Consider the following 24,979-nt stretch of genomic DNA (forward strand, 5'->3'; position numbering starts at 1 on the left):
TTCCATTAATAGTCATTCTGTTGAAGTGGCTTTAAAGATAGTCCATAAAACCAGATAGAAGACTGTTTCTACTTTGACTTTTTTTTCCCCCAACTATAGTAATTTATAAATACAGTAAGTTACTAAATATAGTAAATATATATAATTTGTTTTATTACTGACCAAAACATGAAGTCTGTTAATGGTGGGGGGAAAATCTAATATTTTTTCAGTTCTCAAGAGTGCTATCACTTGTTATAGGAAATGCACTATAATATATCTTACTCTAGTGTTTTGAAATTATGATTGTTTTTGGAGGTTTCAACAATTTTTCTTTCGTGCAAAAAATTTTTTTAACCATATAGTTTGTATTCAGCTTGCTTAGCAAATATTAGTTCTATGTAGATGATCGCTGTGTATTGTAAAATGAAACATTAATTTTTACTCTTGTAAAAATATTTTACAAGTACCTTTTATCTGACATGCGTACAGAAACAATCTCTTTCCTTTAAAAATAATCACAAAAGTTATAACTCTTGTCCAGAGATGGCATTTTCTAAGTCCGCACAGACACAGACACAGACACAGACACACAGTCTTCCGTCTCTTACATATTTTTCAGTGGTAGTAAGAGAGATTTCATTGGTTATTGTTATTTTAAAACTTAATTGTTTATTAACTCTTTCTTAATTGGAGCCATTTTTTGTAACCCACACTTGAGCCTCTGAAAGGCTATTTGAGTTATTCTTGACCATAAAATTGGTTAGTTGCATATTAGGAACTAAAATATCTGACCTTTTATTCTTACGCTTTTAGTAAGACTTATCTGTTAGCCACCAGCACTCTCTGGTTTCCAGACTGAAATAGCCTGCAATTAAATTTAAATGTTAAAAATGCTTTCCGTGTAAGGGCTTATGAGTGCGTTGTTAGGTTGTAATAGAGAGAGCACTGCTGTAGGACCTGTGAGGTCTGTTCTCCATGGTATCAACTTGAGGAAGTCACTTAGCCTCTCGGAGCCCGTTTTCATCTGTGAAATGGGAACAGTGGTACCATTTTCCTTAATGGGCTTCGTTGCCTTAAGTTGTTGTGAGGCACAAATGTAGCCACATATAAAACCACTCTGTGAACGGTAATGCGAGTAGCCAGCCCGTTACCTGATTTCAGATGGCGTTTTAAAAATAAGATAACCTTCACAAAGTGCTCTGTTCTGTTTGCAAGGAGCTCGCAGAGGTGGTTGAAGGTGGCTCTGTCTCATTCAGGAGTCAGATTTTTCACCAGAGGAGCAGTCAGTGTTAATAACCACCTTTTAAATTCTACATGAGGCAGTTTTTATTTATTTTATTTTTTTAGTGGTCAGGTGTCATACTTGGGTGAACTTGTTTCCGGCACTAAGAAAACTTGCTATCATGCCTGTGGAGAGTATTTAATTCAGAGTTAAATCACAAGAAGTAAAGTCAAACATCAGCGTTAAGAATTCAAGGGAGCTTTTGTCTTCACTGCCTTGAAATTGTTCAGCGTTAATAGTTGAGGAAACCATTGTGTTAAACTAGTCGCCTAACATAATTCGAGTCTGGTTTTTATGGCATACGCCTTAAGTACGTTAATTAGGATTCCATCAGTTTCATCGGACTTTCTATTGTAATGCAGTTGTCATTCAGTACTAGTTGGGAAATAGGTGATCTAAGTTGTAAGTATGTTACTAGAGTGCATTTGTTTATACGACTCTTTCCTGTTTAGAGTATGTATATTTTATGAAGTACTGTTGCTTTGTTACGATTTGAGCTTGTCTGGAATACGTTTGTTTTCCTGATAAAAATATCTAAAGAATAGTATTGCTAGTTCTGGCTGTGCTTTTAAAACCAGTTTGGGTTTTGAGATATTAACTATTTAAAAGGTTGAGTGCATGTATTGTAATCTAATCATTAATGTACTGCAAAGCCCTGTGTTACATTAATGTTTACATCTAAACTTCACAGAAAATCTTTCAACTCCTTACTCAGTTGCCACCAGCACAGAAGGGTTAATTCCTCTAAGAAGACTTCTCATACAAGTGGCAGTCAATCGCAATTCAGAATTTTCACATTCTTAGTTAGGGATAATATGTCATTTTTATACAGTGTCTGGGTGATATATTCTAATAAAGGGGAGACTTTCTCTTTGATGCTTCCCTGTTCTGGCCTCTTAAAATTCTTCCTTCCCACTTCTGACCTAAGTTTTTATTACGTTTCTAGTTTTCCTCATTTCCTTCTCTTCTTATCCTTTTGTTGTCATTCTGGGTGTGCTTTCTCCACTCTGTGTGTGTGCGCGCGCGCGCATTTGCGTGTGGATGTTGCACGCCCCGGTGCGTTTTGTCAGAAGGGTGCTTTTGGATTTCTGCACCTCAGACACAAGTCTTTGGCGTTTAGGAAGTTGTTACTTTGGTTTGGTCAAATGTGCGTTCACAAATCCTGTGAGTTCTGTTCTTGTTAAAGACACACCCCGACCAGCGCTTCTGGAACTAACTTTGTAGCATTCTTCTGTCCTTCTCCCAGGGAGAAACGGGTTTCTTTCATTTCTTGTCTCAGAAGTGGATGGAGCAAAACGAAGTGAAACTGAGACTTCTTATCAGTTGGGGTGCCTGTGCACACGTGCGTATCCACGTGCTCTGGAGCCTGTGCTTTGGACAGAAGTCTTTCGCGCCAGAGAGGTGGTCGTGGTCGCTGAACATCTGGGCCTTGCCTACTGTGGTTTTAGTTTTCTTTTAAACATATTTTTTGATCAGAATGTGGTGCTCTGCCTCTCGTTGTTTCCTTCACTTCAGTTTTTGTCTTCATGGCTCTGTGTGGTTTCAGACGGCTGACGTGATAGAACTGAATTTTATTTACATAATTATTAAAGAAAGTTACCGTGGTAAAAAGGGACAACTTGCTGCCGAAGTGGGCTAAAATAATTTATTCTCTAGACAATGCCCTGGTCAGTGGAGAACAACTGAAAAGTATCAGAAATTCTAGATGACTTGTGAGTTCCTCGTGAAGACCTTGCCTTTCAAGCATCTTTGGAGCAGAGAGCGAGGATAAGGCTCATCCATCCGCGTGAAGGCCCGGCCTTTGGCTGGTAGCTTCGAGAGTTCCATAGAGCACCTTTTGCACATTTATATCGTGTTGAAGTGCGGTTTATGAAGGCTAGTGACGGTTTCGTGAGAAGGTGTCGTGCAGCCCATTAGGTTAGGAGAATTCCTTCCTTGAAATTTGGAACTTGGCTTTCTTTTTTTCAGGTTCCTCCATTCTTAGAGAAGCTTCTTACGGGAGTAGGAATGTAGAGATGCCCAAACAGAGGCATCTAAGAAAGAGTCACCTCGGAAACTGTTGAATGTCTGAACCCCCTCCCTGTAAGCACGGGTAGTTAGAAATAAGCACGTTTTGTTGCTTCTGGAAACAGGAAGGAGCTCGTTTGGTCTTCTCTTCCTCGGCACGTGCGTTTAGGGGTGGCTTAGTGTCGCTCCAGGAACATTCACCGGCCACGTGATCCTGAATTCTTTTGTCTTAGTCCCCTGGTGCGTCAACACTTTCTTCAGCCTTAAAAGGCAGGAATTGAATTAGGTGACCTTTGGAGTTCTATGTCCAAAATTCTGTGAGTCCCTAAGATTTTGCTTCTCTGTTAAAATCCATAACTAAGGATCTGGGGTTTCTTGTCCTTAAGATTTTTACTATGGCAATAGAAAGTGAAGTTAGGCAATCAACCATCGTTTACTTTATAGAAGAGGTTTATAATAAGAGATTACTTGAATTCCCTTTATGAGGCAGTAACCGTATTTCTCCTTAAGTGATCTAAATAGATACAGCTAGTTTCTGTTTCAGTTCCTCTTACACTTTTTTTTTTTCCTCCTGGAACTTTAAACACATCTTTTTATGATAGGTTTACGGTTTTGGAAGCTATTGCTTTCTTTACTGGTAACATTTTAAGGTTTTTAAATTTTTGTGAGTTCTGATGATCATCTCACTTAGAATGCATGTTAAGAAAGCATGGAATAATCAAACTTTTTTAAAAAGGTCCAAATTGGATCCTCTTTTTGGTTTTGTTATGTTCAAAACTCCTATTTGGTAGTCTAAATTGATGGCATTTATGTAGGGTGTACCTTTTTTTCACCCATTTTTATAGCGTATTGTGTCAAGATCACTCAAGGTTTTTAAATGACCTGAGCTTGAGTAGGAGAGAACATGATGTGCCTCCCTATGTCTTCATGCTCTTCTGATGAATTCTTGAAGGTGCCATTCTATGCCTGGAGTTAACTTCTCAGGGCTCTCGGATACTCATGTCTAGTGATCTTGGCAAATAACCTGCAATCTAATCCCCAACTTTCATGGATTTCACATGACGGTTATTTTTCAGAACTCCAGAAAATTTCTACTTTTTCTTGACTTCATTTTGACTGTTTCTCCCTTTTGATAATGCTGTTTGGAAACTGATTGTAGTGGTATTGGTGAATAAAAGAAAAAATGGAAAATTAAAATATTTCTTAGGTATGTTAATTTTCTGTTTTTTCTTTCCCTCCTGATTCAGTTTTTAGTTCAGATACTATAACTTGCTAGTTAAGGCTGGGGTTTTCTAAGTGTAGCTTTGGAATTTTACTCAGTTTGATCAGTATTGCAATCAGAAAATTCACAAGAACTTCTCACCTTGGGTAAATGTGACTCCCATTTTTTTTTTTTTTTTTTTTAACATTTTGAGAAAAATAACCTGAATGTGATTGTGTTTATTTCTGAACTTGCTATTGGGGATGGGCCATCCTGCTGAAAGCTTAATTTCTCAACAGATATTTTAACAGCATGGCTCACCACAAATAGTAATGTTCAAAGACGAGTTTATTAAGATATTTTGCAAATGCAAAGCTCTATTTTGCACAGGGTGAGAATCTCTCAGGAAATTCTCTGATTGCTTTATATTTTTATTTTTATTTTTTTTAAAGCTGTGTTATTTTTTAGTTCTTCATGCTTTGGAAGTAACAGTTGAAGAGAGGTGAGGAAAGTTTGTGAAAATTGTGATCGGTGATTAGCTGCCACCTGCCTGGGGTGTCTTCTGAGAGGAACTAACCTCTTTGTGGTGCTAGAGCAAGGTCACTGGATTAAAAAAAGAACAGGTAACCATCTTATTCCTTGTCTGAAAAGTTCTGTTTTTAAATTAATAAATGCAAACTGTTCAAAGAAGGAGGAATTGCTGTTTAAAGAAAGTTTCCAATTTTCTCCTCAGAAACAAGTAAAGTGGACTATGTCCTCTTTCAAGCTGCCACAGCCATAATGGAAGCAGTTGTCCGAGAGTGGATTCTCTTGGAAAAAGGGAGCATCGAGTCACTGCGAACATTCCTTTTAACCTATGTCTTACAAAGGCCTAAGTAAGTACGTGGCGGAGGCACTGCTCCAAGACCTGCGCTGCCCTTGTCTCGTCTCCTCTCGTCTCGTCTCGTCTTGTCTTTTCGCTTTTCTTTTCTCTTCTTTTCTTTTCTTTTCGCTTCTTTTCTTTTCTTTTCGCTTCTTTTCTTTTTTCTTTTCTTTTTGCTTCTTTTCTTTTCGCTTCTTTTCTTTTCTTTTCCTTTCTCTTTCTTTCTTTCTTTCTTTCTTTCCTTCTTTCCCTTTTTTCCTTTATGTTTTTAACGATAGCTGTTTATGGCTAAGCTCTGCTTGGGCTCATATTTTAAAAACTCACACACACACGTGGTTGTGGGTTGTTATACTGCTTAATGAAATATGACTTTATATTTAAGCTTATGATACAGGGTTTTGTTTCTTGGAAAAGATGGTGCTGGATATTAAGGGTTTTTTGTGGACGTTTAGTTCCAAAGATTTTGCTTAAGAGTAAAAGTTGATCTTGGACTCCATGGAAGATCCTTGGTACATAGTCGTTCTTTTTTCGGTGTTTGGTAGCATCGTAAGACATAGGTGAGTATTCCAGGACACGGGTACAAAGGGTGGTCAGGTGCCATTAAAACACCAAGTGTTGGGGCGCCTGGGTGGCGCAGTCGGTTGAGCGGCCGACCTCGGCTCAGGTCATGATCTCGCGGTCCGTGAGTTCGAGCCCCGCGTCAGGCTGTGGGCTGATGGCTCGGAGCCTGGAGCCTGTTTCCGATTCTGTGTCTCCCTCTCTCTCTGCCCCTCCCCCGTTCATGCTCTGTCTCTCTCTGTCCCAGAAATAAATAAAAAACATTGAAAAAAAAATTAAAAAAACAACAACAACAAAAAAACCCCAACTGTTACACATACATATGCGTGGAAATGCACGTTAGGAAGGTTGTAGAAGAGAAAGCACCAAATTTGTTCAATACTTTCTTTTGGAAAATGGATCAGTTTTAAGAAATAGGGTAAAAGTGAGTTTTCTTTTTGTGTTACGTACGTTGTATTGTTTGAACATTTTACAAGATCTGTACATTCATTGCTTGTGTGATTTTTTTTTTTTTTTTTGGTAAATCCCTCAAACACCAAGTTGTGTTTTACGAAGAGGCACTGCACACCGCACGTTTGCCATTTGTGCAGTTGAACAATTGAGTCCTTTTTCCATACACGTACACTTTCAAATTCGGTGAAGAGATGCTCTCTAATTGGAACTCCTGGTAACTAGGCATGTCGATTAATGGTGATCAATATGCATGAAGCTTTAAACATAATTTAGAGCACACCTTTCTTTCTACGGATTGTTCACTCGCGGTCTTCTGAGCTCATAATATTTAATAATAATTACTGGCGTGAATTTAGCATGCAGGTAAGTGCCAGTTGCTTTGCCTAAAGAAAAATGCATAAGAGAAAGAAGGCAAGATTTACTTAGCCTGTAAACAAATGTTACAGGTGTAATGGGTAATCCTGTAGATGACTGGATAGAGATGTATCCAAAGGGAGGGTTTGGCTTGTTTTTTCTGGTTTTAATAGAATAAGGGGAAATTGTCCCAATTTCAAACCTTTCTCTTCTCCTTCATGCTGATTTTCTTTATTTAAATTTTAATTTGTTGTTTGACGAGGCCATTTGGGTGTGCTCCTGGAGCTGCTCATTGATCCCAGTTTTTCTCCACCCTCCCCAAGTTGGAACTGCTGAACTCTGGAGAGTTTCATAGACTTAAGTGTGTGGTAGATTTCGATTGCGTGTGTGTGTGTGTGTGCGTGTGCGTGCGTGCACACGTGCACGTGATCTCTTCTATTATCCAAAACAATCTCATTCTTCAGTAATTTTCATTAGTTCAGAAGCTATTTTAGAGTTGATTGTAAGGTTCCACATTGAAATAGTTCACTTACGTATTTCCCCCCAAACACTAAAAAAAAAAAAACAACCTTAAGCAAAGTTGAAAGAATAATACAATGAACACACACACACTCTTTTCCCAGTGGAGGCTCAGTTAACATTTTGTCACATTTGATTTCTCTCACATGTATGCATTTTCCCCTGAATCATCTGAAAGTATGCTGCAGAAATTAGGATACTTCATCCTTTTTTTTTTTTTTTTTTTTTTTTTTAAATTTTTAATGTTTATTTATTTTTGAGAGAGAAAGTGTGAGCAGGGGAGGGGCAGAGAGAGAGGGAGACACAGAATCTGAAACAGGCTCCAGGCTCTGAGCTGTCAGCACAGAGCCCGAGGTGGAGCTTGAACTCACCAGCCATGGTATCATGACCTGAGCCGAAGTCACAGGCTTAACCGACTGAGCCACCCAGGTGCCCTCGATACTCTTGATATAATTGGCATATTAAATTAATCTAATATAATTTTGATCCTATATTCTCATTTTCCCAGTTGTCTGAATAATGCTATTGATGTCCTTTTTGATCCAGGATTTAACCGCAGATTATACATTGTATTTAGTCTCTACTCTGTTTTAATCTAGAATAGTTCTGCCTTTTTTTTTTGTCTTTCATGACACAGACATTTTTTTTTTTTTTAATTTTTTTTTTTTTAAATTTTTTTTTCAACGTTTTTTATTTATTTTTGGGACAGAGAGAGACAGAGCATGAACGGGGGAGGGGCAGAGAGAGAGGGAGACACAGAATCGGAAACCGGCTCCAGGCTCCGAGCCATCAGCCCAGAGCCTGATGCGGGGCTCGAACTCACGGACCGCGAGATCGTGACCTGGCTGAAGTCGGACGCTTAACCGACTGCGCCACCCAGGCGCCCCTAGACATTTTTATCTTGTAGAATTTCCTACAGTATGGACCAGAGTCAAGTGAAAACTGTTGGTGTACCGCATAGGTAGAATACTGTGAATGCTGCATGCGTAGTGTTGTATACTTCTCGTTTGGTACACAGAACTTTCTCTTTTCTAGTTTTTTCCTCCTAGTTGAGATAGCATTTCCACAGAACGAAATGCCAGGTGCACCTGACGGTGTGGCAGGGCGGTTGACAATCTACTGCTGCCACTGTGTGTGCGGGCAGATTGCTCGCCCTCTCTGTGCATTACTTTCTAAAATTATTAGTATTTAATTAGCTATTAGAGCTAATAATAGTACTGTACTCAAAAGGTAGTTGTGAGGGTTGAATGTATTAACTTTTGTGAAGTTCGTTTATAGCCTTGCATAACATAAACACCAGCCAATGTGAGCTATTACTTATTTTCCCAGTAATTTATAATTCTTGCCAACGGAGGTCGTTAAAACTAGCTTTATGTACACTTTCTAGTAGGAGTCGGTGTATTTGAAATTATCATGTCCCCCAAAATGTACAAAAACTCCTTTTGGTTAACTCCCATTCCTCCTGTTCTTCCCGTACAATCTCTGCATTTATTTGCTTATGAGTGCTTCAAGTGTGTATTTTGAAGGAATATTTTTCACTTCAGTGTTGACATGGGGGGCATGTTTGTATGTCTGATAGATGCCTGTCATGTGTCGGGGAGCCCTCCTTAGTAACGGCCCACCATATTCAGGGAGCTTCAGGGAGTCCCCTCTGGAGAAAGGGACATCACAGTCTTAGCAGAGGACACAGACGTTCAGAGGTCTGTGCATTGCGCCAGGGACTGAAAGAAGCTCAGCATGTCTGCATTTTGAGCGAATGTGGAAGCGGGGATCAGAGAGGGCAGGAGGAGGTCCCTGACCGTGACAGACTGGTGAAGTGGGTGACCGTATCAGTTATGTCCCAATGGGGACACTTTGCAGGGTATAAGACAACAGGTAGATTGGTAGTGTCCAAAGAGAGCTGGGTTGGGTCCCACTGCTTGTAAGCCACGTTAAGGAATTTGGGGTTTATTCCAAAGGGCACGTGGTTGGTGTATCCTTGTGGCATTCTAGAAGCCGGATTATAAAGTTATGTTATCTGAGCCTTACCTTTAAGAAAAGGTTGTGACAGGACAACTAAATCTCCGTGCCCTAGTGGTCTAGTCTACTTTGTGTACTTTGTAGAATTCCTTCACTTGGGATCATTGCTTCTGCCATCACACTGAAGAGCACAGTTTAGATAAGGAATTTTAGAACTTAAAAAAAATTTTTTTTCTAATGTTTATTTGTGAGAGAGTGCGAGTGGGGGAGGGGCAGAGAGAAAGGGAGACACAGGATTTGAAGCAGGCTCCAGGCTCTGAGCGGTCAGCACGGAGCCCGATGTGGGGCCGGAACCCACGAACCGTGAGATCATGACCTGAGCTGAAGTCAGACGCTTAACCGACTGAGCCACCCAGGCACTCCAAAACGTTTTTTAAAAATGTGTGTGTGTCCATAATATATTTTGGGGAGCTAGCCTGTTGCCTTTTCACATTAAAGGGAGTGGGCTTAAGATTATACTACCGGTTGGAGATGGATATTAGATCAGAATTTCTTTTTATTGGTCGAACCACAATCTGGCTCTCAGCGAACTGACTTAGATCTCTTGAACACTGCCTGAAGCAGCTAACATTTATGTACCACTTAGTATGCACTGGGCACGGTTTGAAGACCATTTGATCCTAGTCACAACCCTGTTAATGTTACCCCGTTTCACAGATGAGAAAATTTAAGGCTCTGAAACTGTCTTCGTACCAGGGTCACCAAGCCCGTAAGTAATGAAGCATGGATCCAAGTCGGGATCTCCTGGCTCCGGAGACAGTGCATAAGCAGCAGGCTGTGCTGCCCTCCCATGTGAGCCGTGTGATTAGTAGCGTCCAGCGTAGGGAGAGACTTGGGACTGTGTTTACACTGGGATCATGTAAAGGTGTTCACGACGGTCTTTCTGCTTTACAGCCTCCAAAAGTATGTTCGGGAACAGATTCTGTTGGCAGTAGCAGTCATTGTAAAACGAGGATCCTTAGATAAATCAATTGACTGCAAAAGCATCTTTCATGAAGTCAGCCAGTTGATAAGTAGTGGCAATCCCACTGTGGTAAGTGTGCCATCTGTATTTATAAATAGTTAAAATGTTTATTCTGTATTTTGCAGATAACACAGCAATACTAACGTCTACAGTAAAGAAAAAGTGCACAGCCTGAGAATCGAGCCGTTTTCATTCATTCGTGTTTTCTTTTAGTCCCTCTTTATACGTTCACGTACTCTAGATGTAATGGACTTTGTTTTTCCGTCTGATTCTGTTTTTCCATGTTGCCAGTGTTCACAGTCATCATTATAATGGTGTAAAATACTGTAAGCTAACACACCGTAATATATGCAACCATTTCTTTTCCTCCATTTTAATAAGCCTTCGACAACTGCTAGTGATAATAGAGATGTTTGAATAAAGTGACACGTAACGTAACGGATTATTTCACGTTGCTACAGTGATGGGCCAAGGTATACTTGGGCTACCTACCAGGTGTTAAGTGCACAAATTTGAGAACCATTGTCCGTGATGGAATTACTCTGGAGAGCCCCTTTTCCCCCCTTTCAATCTCCTGTCTGCCTTTTGAGAACTAGTCGTGCCTAGGAGAGTGACTGGTGGTAGTGCCTCTTCAGAGTTGGAGCTGGTGTTGAGTGATCAGCTGTGGTCCTGGGGAGAACTGTGGACTGTTAGTCAGCTGAAGGATATTGTGGGATTGGAAATGGTAATACCTGGCTGTCCTGATTTTCAGGTCTTAAATCTTTAAATGTTTTGGGTAGTTTTTCTCATTCTCCCAGTTTCTTTTCTTTAATCGTTTGGAAGATAGCTGTGTGCGACTGTGCACCTTACGACTCTTTATGAATTACTTTACATCTTTCAGTGGCCCCTCAGTGAGCGGTGTGAGTTTAATAATTAACTTGACAGTTTGAGGATAGGTTGCAGGTACATTTTTGGAGGAGCCCACGCAGCGTCCCTTCATTTCCATAGTGTGTTGGTCCTCCTGCCCCGCACACCTGTACCACCAGCAGACCTGCAGCCTCCTCTTTCTCTAGCCATCTGCCCTCCAGTCTGGCTGATGTAGGAGGGTCTCACCCGAGGGACCACGGAAGCGAGTTGTCAGGATTTTGGACCTTCCTCTACATACCCAAAGTATGTTTTGTTTTTCCTTTGGAATATGCCAGGGGTCATATATCTATTCTTTTTTTCCGTATCATCTTTATTGAGGAATAATTTACATGTATTACCGTATCCATTGAAGATGTACATTTCTAGGAGTCAAGATACAGAACATTTCTTTCTTTAAAAAAAAAAAAAAATTATGTGAGTACTCTCTTATATCTAATGTGGGGCTCGAGCCGACAACCCTGAGACCGGAGACCCAGTCACATGCTCCCCCAGCTGAGCCAGCTGGGCGCCCCAGAGCATTTCTATTCCTGTTTTGATTTTTAATTGTACAGATATTGTGTTGTTTGCCATTTTGGTGGCAGATTTCCTCAAGAGTACTGCTCTCCGATAGAATTTTCTGTTTTGATGTGAATGTTGTAGATCTGTACTCCAATATGTCACCACTGTGCCAGGCACGTGTGGCTTTTGAGCATTTGAAGTGTGGCTGGTGTGACTGAGGAACTGAATGTTTAATTTTAATTTCTTTTTTTTTTTTTTAATTTTTTTTTTTTTTTCAACATTTTTTATTTATTTTTGGGACAGAGAGAGAGCATGAACGGGGGAGGGGCAGAGAGAGAGGGAGACACAGAATCGGAAACAGGCTCCAGGCTCCGAGCCATCAGCCCAGAGCCTGACGCGGGGCTCGAACTCACGGACCGCGAGATCGTGACCTGGCTGAAGTCGGACGCTTAACCGACTGCGCCACCCAGGCGCCCCTTAATTTCTTTTTTAACTGAAATTCAAACAGCCATACGTAGCTAGTGGCAATCATATTGGACAGTGCAGTTCTAGACACTTTGATACTCTGAAGGTCTAATTTTTATGTCTGTTTTGTTTCTGTTTTTGTCTTTTTCACTTAATCTTAGTATTTAGTTGTTTGCATAAACTAACAACTTTCAAAATGTGCGTGTTTTGGGGCTCCTGGCTGGCTCAGTGGGGCAAGTGACTCCTGATCTTGGGGTTGTGGGTTTGAGACCACGTTGGGTGTGGAGATTACTTAAAAACTTAAAAAAGAAAGAAAGTAAAAACGTGCATGTTTGAGTCATTGCGTGTCAGGAGTCATTTTGGCTTTGTTTTGTGTAGTGAGAAGCTCCCTTGAAAATAGTCCTCAAGGTTCCATTTAAAATTTTTAGATAAAAGTGATTGGGAAGCTACTTTTTACTTCTGTTAATCTTGTTAGTAGGCATGGTATCCATTTCTGACGAAGAGCTTTGCTCTTGACATGCTGGTGCCTCAGGGTTACCTACATCAGTTGCATAATGGCAGTCTTGTTATCTGCATGGATTTTTGTTAGCATTTGTTGCCTGATGAATGGCCATGGCCAATGGTGGCTGTCGTTGATGCTTGAAGGAAAAGCAAGAGGAGATAAGTAGCCTGAAGTAGTAGGGAAAAGGTTTGGAACTGAGGCTGCTACTGAGAGATGGTGTCCTAGCCCCTTACTGTTCTGAATCAAGTTACTCTTCCTATTTTAGATTCTACTTAAGGACATACTGTTTCATTTGCCAATCTGCAGTAAAGGACTTTGCTTCATTGTGGCTGACCACGATTTAAACTCTAGGAACTTAACTAGTAATTCTGAGATCTATACGTTTATGACTAACGCTCTTTCCCTGGTTAGTTTGGCGATCACATCAGCTGGGATTTCAGCGTTAAGGAAGAATTTCTGTGGCTTGTCCTCATCCCCCACAAGTAGCTTTATGGCTCCGGACGCCGAAGGTAAAGGATCAAGAGTCCCTTGCCTCTCAGGAATGAACACATTCTCAGAAATTGTGTTCTTCCCTTTCTTTCCCCTTGGGTAGTTTGACCCACCACAGAAAGTAGTCCCAGTGCAACCTGGCATTTGGATCTTTTTGAGTCACTGAAATAACTGATGTTTTGACAATGATAGAACGGATGTAACTCTTGAGTTAGAAAAGATTTTGTCCTGTTCACAGTGCATACACTCTGAGAATAGTGGATAAATTTAATATCCTCATGAAATATTCCAAAACAAAGTTTTTTTTGTTTTAAGTTGACTTTCTACTAGCAGGGTTAAGAACTTTTATAGTTGTAGAGAATGTGTAGTGGGAGATAGAATTTAATTTCAAGATTGCTGGATGAATTTACATCGGGGAGCATGCTGAAACATTTAACTAGAAAAGTACTTTCACGCTTACCCAGCAGGTGAAATGCCCGTGTGGCAAAAGGCCACCGTGTGGCCGTCCCTACTTGTCTTTGCCCAGCAGCTTGAAACTAGCTCATTTGGCAGATCTGAAACAATGAGGTTACGGACCAGTAAAACATTTTGCTATGTATACTTCTCTGTTTTCTTCTGAGACCATTAAGTTTGTGGGAATGCTTTAAGAATGTACTTAAGATTTTCTTAGTCTCAGAGACATGAATACCAGTGGGAGAATGTTTGATTTAAAAGAGTTTGAGAGAGAGTTGGAGGGGCAGAGAGAGAGGGAGAGGGAAAATGAGAGAGAGAGAGAGAGAGAGAGAGAGAGAGAGAGAATATGAATGAAGAGAATGAATTCCAAGCAGGCTCTGCACTGTCAGCACAGAGCTGGATGTGGGGCTCAAAGTCACAAACCATGAAATCTTAACTGACTGAACCATCCAGGTGCCCCTGAAATTTTCTTTATACGGTGATTTTAAGAGAAGAGATTTTAAGAAGAGATAAATGACTGATGGTTTTCGACAGATGAAAGGGTTGACCTTATGAATTACTAAGTTACTAAGTTAGTAAGTTACTTACTAAGTTAAGTAAGTAACTTTCCCATCATACCTCTTCTAGAATAATGCTCCCCCATCCACCTTCATTGGTCAGAAACTGTTTGTAGTCTGGCTCTCCCTCTTCCCTTTCTAAGAGTATATTTTTTTGGTGGCCCATCCCCTTGTCTAGTGTAAAGTACATGTGCAAATAAGTTTAGGGGCAGTAGAGTGTAACAGAACACCGATTCTGATTTTGGATTCACATTTAGGCGTAAATCCCATCCATCTCTGCCCTTTACTACCTTACTAACCTGTACAAATTATTTACCATCTCTAGGCTCTGCTTTGCTAATACTGTTTGTCAAACACATTTAATAATGTCCATGTCTGGGGCTCCCCAGATGAGGCAAGGCAATGTTAAGTGCATTTAGTGAGCATTCAGTGAGCGTGCGTTTCACTTCTGTGGCAGCCTAACACCCTTTGGCTTGTAGAACTTTGGGACACACGCTATGTTACGTCACTTCTTTTTCTGTCAGGTAATATTTTAAGTATTAAAATCAGAAGAAAGTGTTCATGCTTTTATTCATGAGTCGAAAGTGCATTTTTTAAAAATACATGTAACCAACATAATAACTTTTCGTTTAAATGCTTTAAGTTTCTTACAGTGTTTGTTCTTCACAGGTAGTTTTATGGGAAAATACTGATTCATAAAGCATTTCCTAAGGAGGTTATATTTTTAAATACGGTACATTTTCCAGGTATCATGATATATTTTCAGAGTAATTGTGTTTGTGCAATTATTAAATAATAGGTCGTTTCGTGCGTGTCTTTGTGGACAGGCTGTTTTCCTTCTGTGGTTATAAAAGTTGCCGTGGTTACCTCATCATACTTCGTACTAATGTCAGACCTGCTCTACTAATTTGAGAGGGATAGAAATGGAGACTTTACTTCCTAAAAAAATTAGCTAAATTTTTTATTTTAAATTGACATTTAAGCTGAGTTTTTCACCTATTTCACGCTTATTTCCTTTGAAAGTACTAGGCGTATATTAAATCACTTTTAAAGCTCTTTAATTTAGTATTTAAGCCTCTTGTCTTCCTCTTTCCTGTGCTAGAGAGAAGTGGGTGAGAAATTCACTTGTCTACAGCAGTGCTGCCCCTGGATGTGATAGCCAACCTAATCTCTCTTATCCCAAGTCTCATTGATGTTTGCTTAGAAGAGCAGCTGAAGTCTGCTTTATGTATGGCAACCTTTCGTAAAGTTTATTCTTGGTAATAAATCTCCTGGGGTAAGAGCCAGGCTATTATAAGAGACAGTCCTCTCTCTGAACAAGAGTATTTTATTTTGTCAGCTGGAGTTAGTGTTTGAATATCTTGTGCTTGTGACAGTAAGCTGATGAGTAAGGCAAGCCATTTCTGAAGGGTATTTTTTCACTGTCATGAAATTAATGGCTTTCACTAGAAATGAGAATGCTGCTATAGGACTTGTAATGCGAAGACAACAGTTAAGTTAGCGAATTGTGAATTTCCAGTACTTAAGTGAAAGAAAACATACTAAAACTCATTTATAACTTTGAGACCTCATTGAATGTCTTCTATTTGTTTTACATATTTAAATTTTCATTTTGAAATTCACAAGTGCTGAAAGAATAGCAAACACATCATGGATTCGTTTTCCACTTTCCTTTTGTTAATAGAGTGTTAGGCATAGAGGTAAATGTTGATTCATTAATCCAACTAAGATTTACTGAGCATCTACTACATTGCTTTAGTGATGCTTTAGTTATGGCTTTCTTTTTTTTTAATTGTAAGTTTTCTTGTGACTTTAATTTCGTAGAATGTAGATAATCAAGAAGTGGGACCAGAAAAGCCAAAATAGGTGTTTTTTATGATAATGATAAAAATACTGTTGTTTTACCTTCTCACTTCATAAGCTGCTACATATATATAATACTTTTACCTGCATTATCTAATGGGAACCTTTGGACAATCATATGAATTAGGTGGGGCAGAGGGTATTAACTCCCCTTATAGATGAGAAAACTGAGGCCAGGATAGATGAAGCGGTTTGCTCCCAGTTACTTGAGGTGGTAAATTTTGGACCATTAGAACCCATATTTTCCGACTCCTTTGTCAAAACAGTAAGAGCCTTGGACTAAGCCTCCAGAAAGTCATGTAGAGTATTTTAATTTAGAATTTCTTTTGGACATAGTTGTAGTACATTTTGTTACGTGGTTTCTAGCACGTTGAAAACAACAGTGATCACTTTGGGGCTGCTCGTCAGTGCTGGTCAGATTGCTGGCCGCAGCGAGCGGTGGACACCAGAAAGAAACCGGAGCAAACGTACAACAAACAGCACTGGACTCCGGTGCACTTTGTCAAGGGGCGTGAAGCCTCATACATTTTAGTAGACAGATTCCAAGTCTTTGCTTGATTCCAACATCATGTAATAATTGCCTTAGAAATAATAATTTTGGAAAAATTTACATGGAGGAAGTTGCATTAAAAATGTTTGCTGGGGGGCGCCTGGGTGGCGCAGTCGGTTGAGCGTCCGACTTCAGCCAGGTCACGATCTCGCGGTCCGTGAGTTCGAGCCCCGCGTCAGGCTCTGGGCTGATGGCTCGGAGCCTGGAGCCTGTTTCCGATTCTGTGTCTCCCTCTCTCTCTGCCCCTCCCCCGTTCATGCTCTGTCTCTCTCTGTCCCAAAAATAAATAAAAAACATTGAAAAAAAAATTAAAAAAAAAAAATGTTTGCTGGGGGGCACCTGGGTGGCTCAGTCGGTTGAGCGTCCGACTTCGGCTCAGGTCACGATCTCACCATCTGTGAGTTCGAGCCCTGCGTCGGGCTCTGTGTTGACAACTCAGAGCCTGGAGCCTGCTTTCGATTCTGTGTCTCCCTCCCCCTCTGTCCCTAACCCACTCACATTCTGTCTCTGTCTCTCTCAAAAATAAATAAATGTTAAAAAAGTTTGTTTAAAAAAAAAATGTTTGTTGGCTGTATTTGGAAAATTAACAGATATTAACTTAATTCTCTATAATCTGGGGTAAATGAAGCATTGCTATGTTAACCTCTTACACTTCTAAGATTTGTACTAATGGTATTTTATACTGGTCTAATCGCTGTTTGCTTTGGTATGACAGTATACTCCTCATCAATCAACTTTGATCTGATTTCATTGAAATTCACCACTCTAAATTATTCACAACAGCTTTTGTTTCTGACCCTCTTAAGTATCAGAGTCTCTGTCTCAAGTACAGAAAGAATATCTAACCCCGACTATGACAGAGTGCAGAGAGGCAGCACTTGAGGGTACCGATCAGTAGAGGGGGAGTTAAGAGGTAATGCACTTGGGATGACCATTGAGACCGAAAAGTCTGAAGGGAGCAGACAGGGACCTTCTACAAGGGTAAGAAAAACAAAAATTTGTGATCTCTCAGAGGCAGATTTGATGCCCCCCCCCCCCCCCCCCAGCCCTTTCCTCTGTTTCTTTGTCCTGAGAAGGAGCTGTCCTCTTTTTTTCCCATAGGATTTCAGTTTTGGCTTGCTTCCCTAGCTGTCTTCATTACAGTGCAATGCACCTACTGTGAAGGTAACTTGACTGTAATGAGACTTGGTTGATAATCAAACACTGAAAATGAGTAACCATATTGGGAATTGAGTCCTGGGCACTGTGATATCTGGTCTGTGAATAGGGAGAAATACTGTGTTGACATGTGTCGCAGTGCTTTGTTCTCCGTGCTTAGTTATCCATCGTTCTCCAGGAATCTCTGTTAAGTTGGCCCCATTGAGCCGTAGTGCTATGGGATATTGAATGTTTATGATGCTAATCTCAAATCCTTACAGGACTTCCAAATTAAGGAGCAGTAAAACAAATCTTTTAATGATGAGACTGTCTTACTGAATTATGGTTCTTTGAAAGCTGGTAATTTTAGGTATGCTAACACCAGAATATTTGGTTTCTGGTATACTTGTAACCATGCTGCATAATTTATTTTTATGTATTTCTTATGTCTTTGGCAGTAATTTGAAAAGAACTTACTTTTAAAAATTTGTCTTTTTATTTCAAAAGTATAAAGTGGAAAACAATACATAGAGGTTGCTAGAAATGGCATATAAATGATGTATACCTATGTATTAAAAATTAGAAAGCTGTGAACAAGTGTTTACAGTAATAATCTCAGGATGGTAGGATTGTGGGCAGCTTCCTTTGTACTTTTCCGTACTTTCTAGTTTTTCTAAGATTAAGATCTTTTTATGGGCAAAAGTTAAAAACAAAATATTCTTATGTTCGGAGAACTGAGTCTATATATAGTAAGACTGTTTTATTCTTAATTATCATGTGTTAAGAATATACTTTCTTTTATGGGTGAATTTTACTTCATCAGTGTGAAAGTTTGCTGTCTTGGAGAGATGGTCTTTATTGCCACTCACGAAGCCTTCCCATCCCACTGAGGGCTCCTTGTTTGTGTCATGAGGTTGTAGTTAAAAGAGGCTTATTTTTACAACGTCTTCCTTTTTCTGAGCAGCATTAACCCCAGAAAGTCCTCAGCTCTCATTGCTCCTGCCCTTTTTCTTCACTCATTTTTTCCTATCTTGACTTAAAACACATGCTTGTGTTCTTAGGAAGTGTTTATTTCACATAAAAATGAAGCTTCATCGTGAGCATGTATTTCATTAATTAGAGTTGTGTTATTGAAAATTTGAATGTGGTCATAGTTAAAAAATAGGCCATTTGGTGGTGACTAGAGGTTGACACTAACAGTTTGTGGTAAATTACTTGTGGAAAATTACGCAGATAATAATCTATTTGTAAGAGTGATAAGTTTGTGTTTACTGAGAGCTTCTGGGTTCATAATATTCTGTTCGCTGAAGTCTGACTTAGAAAGGAGAGAAAAGCCAAGGCTGAAAGATAGAAAATACAGGATGTTGTAAAATGTTTCCAGAATCAGGATCCATGTAATCCATCGTGTTAGAGCTCTCTGTGCGCTGATTTTTTGCTTTGAGTTTTATTAATTTGAATTTAATACCTACTTTCCCCCACTAAAGCCTAGGTATATTTAAAAATCTTAAGTTTTTAAAATGTTCATAGTTGGTCCCAGTGTTATTTAAATGTATCTGTGAGGTTTTGATTGTTGGTACTTTAATCGTCAATCACCATTTTAAAAGAAAGCCATATTTTAAACTACAATGTTTTTAACTAAAAAAAGAAAAAAGAGGGAAGGTACTAGATGAATTTCTAAGATCCCTTTAATGTAAAATGAAGTGAGTATGTGACAGACTGTGTTCTCTGTAAGAGGCTCTTTAGTGCTTGGTTTCTCAGACCAGGTTTCTTCCTCATATGCCTGGGGCCATGCAGAGGCAGTTAAGCTTGTACACTTCTATTGATGATTTGGGGAAGGGAGGACGTTTTTATAATAAAAGAAATGTATATCTTGAAGTAAAGTTACAAAGAGAGAGTGCGTGTGTGTGTTTAAACTAAACCGTGCGTATTAAGAGTACTTTTACCATTGTTGAAGGCAGCTTGGGCTATACCCGAGATTCCCGAGGGAATTTGCATACATTCTCTGTTATTAAGCTTCCCTGGTGTGAAAAAGTCTACAAACTGCTTGAATGTATGAGCTAGTGTGCCATCCATAAATATTAGTTATACAGACATGCATGTTTATTTTAGTTGAGATAAAGAGGCAGATAGGAATTTAATTCTTTTTACAGTTTTTAGAGGAAAGTCTCAGACATGTACAAAAATAGACATAGAGTATATTGGTCATCCATGTAATCATCCTTCATTCAGCGTTAGCAAATGTCAACTCATGCCATTAGGAATTTAATTTTATGTATATTTGCTAAGATTTGCCAAGATAAGCATCTGTAAGGTCAAGGTACTGACATCAGAAGCATTTCTGAACAAAGATGTTGCAGTTGGTGGGCGGGTAGAACTGTGTTCAGCTGTTGTATAAGCTCGCATAAATAGTATCATCTTGACTTTAATCTTTCGGTTGTTCAGAGGTAGTGTGCATATTTCTGTTTAACCCCTGGAAACTTGCCAAAATAATTTGTATCCTCTCCATCCTTGGCACCTTGACTCTAAATCTAAATAGTCTGTGAATAAAAGCAACAATTTGATATTAGGAGCCTGTTGGAAAGAGCCATTAAGAACGACCATCTTCAGTGTTCATTTAAAAACCTTTTGTGAACTATTCCATTTAATGTTCGGGATGCTATAAAATCTGTTTCATTTTTCCTCTGTGCACTTTATAGACATGAGAACACAGACCTGGATTCAGATCTCAGCTGGCCTTAATTACTTACCTCTCCAAATCTTACTTGTTCAACTGTAAATGGGGATATGGATTGTTGTGTGAAGTGAATGAAGTGGTACATTCAACATCGATAATCTTGAAATGTCATTTGCACTCTATGATTGAATACATGTATGTCCCGAGTTCAAGTCATAGATGGATTTGTATAACTGAAGTTGATTACTAGGCTACTTAGAAAGAAGAGCTGTCTTTACTTTGTCATGTCTAGTTTTCTGACTGGTAGGTGTAAGATCTAAAGATAGAAAATGTTCTTTAAACAAATGCTGTATTGAAGCAAAACATTGGGAGAAAATAATGCCTTACAGTTGTTTCTTATCAAATAATTACAGCAAACTTTGGCCTGTTCTATTCTAACTGCACTATTGAGCGAATTCTCAAGTTCAAGTAAAACTAGCAACATTGGACTCAGTATGGAATTCCATGGCAACTGCAAAAGAGTTTTTCAGGTATTGGTATTTTTGTTTTTACGTTTTATTAGATTGTTAACACAGTCTTTTCCTAATGGAGTAAGAACACTTATTTTGTCTAGTTGAGTGATGGCCTCTCCTTGAAGATTTGTGTTGCAATTTCATAGTATTTAGTAAAGGATAAAGGACGGGGTAGGATAGAGACTTGGTGCACATAGCTAACAATTTAAGATTTCTTGTTAATTCTAGTCTTTAAACAAAACAAAAAGGAAATACCACTCCAAACATCCTTAGATTAGTTACGCTGTTCTTAACTGCGTTTAGATACAACTTAATTCAATTGGTAGGACTCTGCTGGCCTTAAAATAGGCCTGGCAGAATGCCAACGAGGGCCATGTAGTTAAAATGTTATTGCAGATGGTGTGGGCTCTTTGTCTCATATGTATTGTTTGGCTCTGAAGTAAAGTTATGTGAAGGCATTGGCTTAAATCCGAGGGCTCTGCACCAAAGCAACTGACCCCCTCCAGCTCTGTAGTAGCTGTCAAAGACTCGACTTCTCGAGCATTTGTATTATAGTAGATGCGTTCTGACCGGTGTCACTGGAAAGCATACTGTGCTATAAATTATGAGCAGGCCTAAAAATGGAAAATTTTCTTAAGGAGGTAGTGGTTTCCATCGGAAATTTTAGGGGTTTTGTTTGTTTTGTTTTATGGTTCTTAAATGGGAATACATTTTGAATAAGCTTTTGATCGAAAAATACGTGTGATTTATTTATTACAGGAAGAAGACCTTCGTCAGATCTTCATGCTAACAGTTGAAGTTCTTCAGGAATTCAGCAGGCGGGAAAACCTCAATGCTCAGATGTCTTCGGTATTTCAGCGTTACCTTGCCCTCGCCAATCAAGTCTTGAGCTGGAACTTTCTTCCTCCAAATTATATCCTTTTAACAACTGAATTGTGGTGATTTTCATAGATTACTTAATTATGGCTAAAAACGTTTTATCTTTGCAGGTTTGTAAAGCGCATTGTTGAAAGAAAATACGCTTTTTTTAGAAATGGAATTTCATTTTTTTCTTTTTATAATATACAATGTAGTGGACGACTTACAAGATTTAAAATTTCATTCACAACTTTATAGAAAAGAGTTCAATAAATGAAAGCACTTAGTGGATAGTGGGGCTATTGCTAACTAAGGAATAGCAGTGTTTCTTAGGAAGGAAAAGGAAAAAGGTGGGAAGTGCATTTCTATGAAGAAACTGAATCATTTTCTCTGTGTGACATGTAATTACGTTGGATTTTTTTGGCTGACCTTAAAGACTAATTTTTCATGCTCTAATTTGATTTTTATGGATGATGATATTGTTCAAGTGTGGATAACAAGGTAAGTAATACGGTTATTCTTTGGTGACCTTTTTTAAAATAAAAATCTCAAACTTTTATTTCTAGCTAATTATTAGTAATATAAAATAAGTTTAAGTGAGTTACATTGTAGGTACCTATATCTGCTTTTTAAAAAATCAGTTATTGAAGTAGAGAAATTTATATTTTATAAAGCAGGTTCTTAGTTTAAGGTTTATGATTTGCTTTCTAGAACATTTACTGCCTGTTGATAGATTGAAAGCAATACTATCTAGTGTCTCTTAATTTTTTCATAGCTGAATCACACAAATTCTTAGCTGATGTTAGGCAGATTACTTAAAGTCTCTGAGTCTCAGTTATTCCAAATATAAAATGGGGATATGGATAGTTAAGTGAATTTAATGTAGTAATAACATTTAAAACTCTCAGGAGTTAGCTACTATTTATTGAGCTTGTAATAGCTTCTTTGAATACAGAAGTTCATCAGCTAGCTGTCTGCGTTATGCTCTTTTTTTCTTGATCTGATATATAGGAAATCTAATCTGTTGTATGTGTCTTTAATCAGTCTCCTCCTGGGGACCTGGATGAGGGGGAGAGGGAATCTGTTTAGGAGAAAAAAGACGATAAGCAAACAGGAGATACGTATTCAGCCGTATCAGAGATTTAGGATGAGACCCCTCTTTATCCCAACAGAGCCGAGGGCTGTTACATTCACATACATAGAGATCACCAAATGTTTTTAGCTGGTAAAATTTTAAATTTTAAAGGGGTCAGGTAGGGTGAAGTACAGTGTTTTCTTCTATTTTCAAGTTAATACATTCATGTAGTAGAAAACTAACTATGTGTTGTATATAGGGTGTTGAGTCTGTGACTTAGACCCTGAGTTCTCCAATTTTCTTTCCCCAAGGCAGTCCTAGTGAGCTGCTGTTTTATGGGGCAGAGCTCACAGTGACGGTAATTACTTTCCCTTTTTATCCTTGCTCTTTAATCATTTTTCTACAAGCAATTTATTTTATGTCTTCAGTATATTCTTTTTGGGGTTGTTAAAAGGCACATATTTTAAGCTTGCTTTTTAAAAAATTTCCCCTTTGAGTGTTGCAGTGTAAGTTTTGCTCCAGTTTTTGTTAGTAAGAAAAGGAAAGATGTTGAAAAACTTAGAGACAGATTTAAAAAGTAACAGACCATATGGAGCTATCAAAACATTAATTATAAATGTAGGGAAAATCAACAAAAGTTACACTGCATATATTGGAGCCAATTTTAAAGTCTCTGCTTTAGGGGGAAATGTAGTTGGCTGAAGAGTGACTGTTTTGTAGAGGGAAACAGTGCTCTGGGAGTTTGGAAACAAAGTTTGTCTAAAGATACACACACATAAAATATTTTTATAAAGTATTTAGATAAAGCTTTGGAAAACCTGTCATCTGAAAATAATAAGCACAGCTACAGTGTTCCCAAAGGAAGTAATTCCTTGTTTAAAGAAAAGTCAGTCTTCATCTTGACCTTTGGATATTCTGCTTCGTGACTTACAAATGAATTCTTTCGTGAGCGTAGTTCGCATAGTCGCCATTTGTTGGCTCCCTAGTCCTTCCTTTAAGTGGGTTCGCTTTAAGTGTAGGAGAAAGAGCATGACAGTGGAGTTAAACTAAGCTACATTTTCAGTGCTAATTAGACGGAATCAGTTTCACGGAATCCAATTCTGATATAATTTCTAATTTTGGGAATTTCTTGGTGATCTATTCAGTCAGTGGGGAGAGAATTGGATATTAAGCTTTGTACCTTTAAGAGGGCCTATAGAACAAGTTTAACCTAGTTATATGTATTAAGTGGATGGCTTTTTAGAAATGATTTATCTTTTAAGGTAGATGAGTAGCAAGTGGACCTTGTAAAATATGTATCTTATAGCATATATATATATATTTAAAAAAATTTTTTTTAATGTTTATTTTTGAAGGAAAGAGAGACAGAGTATGAGTGGGGGGAGGGCGGAGAGAGAGGGAGACGCAGAATTTGAATCAGGCTCCAGGCTTCAAGCTGTCAGCACAGAGCCTGATGTGGGGCTCGAATTCACGGACTGTGAGATCATGACCTGAGCTGAAGTTGGATGCTTAACAAACTGAGCCACCCAGGTGCCCCTGTATCAAATATATTTGATCATTTGCAATGATACCATGTTAAATGAGGCTGTATTAAATAGTCAGTATCAATCCTTATTCATAATTTTTTATAATTTGCTTCTCTTTTGCATCTTTTTATTTTGATGTGATTCTAAACATTCAGAGATAACTGTAAGAGTAATTCAAAGAATTGCTGTATGCCCTAGTACCAAGATTCACCAGTTGAAAACATTTTGTCCCTTTCTTTTTCTCTCTTTCTGTCTCTACATATACATAATTTTTTGTTGTAAAGGTATGCCAAATTTTTTATTTATCCGTTGATCAACTTATTGACGGGTGGTTTCAACTCTTTGGTTATTTTGAATAATGCTGCTGCTGTGAGCATTCATTGTAAGTTTATGTTTGGACTTATGTTTTCATTTCTGTGAGATATACCTAGGAGTAGAATTGCTGGATCATATGGAAAATCTGTGTTTAACCTTTTGAGGAATTGCCAAGCTGTTTTCTGGAGTAGCTGTACCATTTTATATTCCCACCAGCAGTATATGAGTGTTCCAGATTCTCTACATCCTGGCTAAGACTTCATAATCTGTGTGTCCACAGCCATCCTGTTTCGTACGAAGCAGGATCTCATTGTGTTTTGATTTGCATTACCCTGATGGTTAATTTATTACACATTTTATATAGGTATAGGCCATTGTTTATCTTCTTTGGAAAACTG

General features: G+C 38.7%; 1 protein-coding gene across 4 annotated transcripts in view; it reads left to right on the forward strand.

The window, feature by feature from the left end:
* XPO4 (exportin 4) overlaps positions 1–24,979 on the forward strand; it is a 123,375-nt gene that overhangs the window by 31,189 nt on the left and 67,207 nt on the right. For 2 of the 4 annotated variants that reach the window (XM_058690189.1, XM_058690179.1), the window contains 4 exons: positions 5,206–5,347; positions 10,132–10,270; positions 20,709–20,825; positions 21,567–21,720. In XM_058690189.1, the coding sequence (XP_058546172.1) occupies positions 5,206–5,347; positions 10,132–10,270; positions 20,709–20,825; positions 21,567–21,720 (552 nt within the window). Of the gene's footprint in view, positions 1–4,924; positions 5,096–5,205; positions 5,348–10,131; positions 10,271–20,708; positions 20,826–21,566; positions 21,721–24,979 lie in introns of all 4 variants that reach the window. The other 2 variants (XM_058690201.1, XM_058690195.1) reach the window with 2 other exon arrangements.

This window comes from Neofelis nebulosa, chromosome 1 (genome assembly GCF_028018385.1).
Source record: "Neofelis nebulosa isolate mNeoNeb1 chromosome 1, mNeoNeb1.pri, whole genome shotgun sequence".
NCBI lineage: Eukaryota > Metazoa > Chordata > Mammalia > Carnivora > Felidae > Neofelis > Neofelis nebulosa.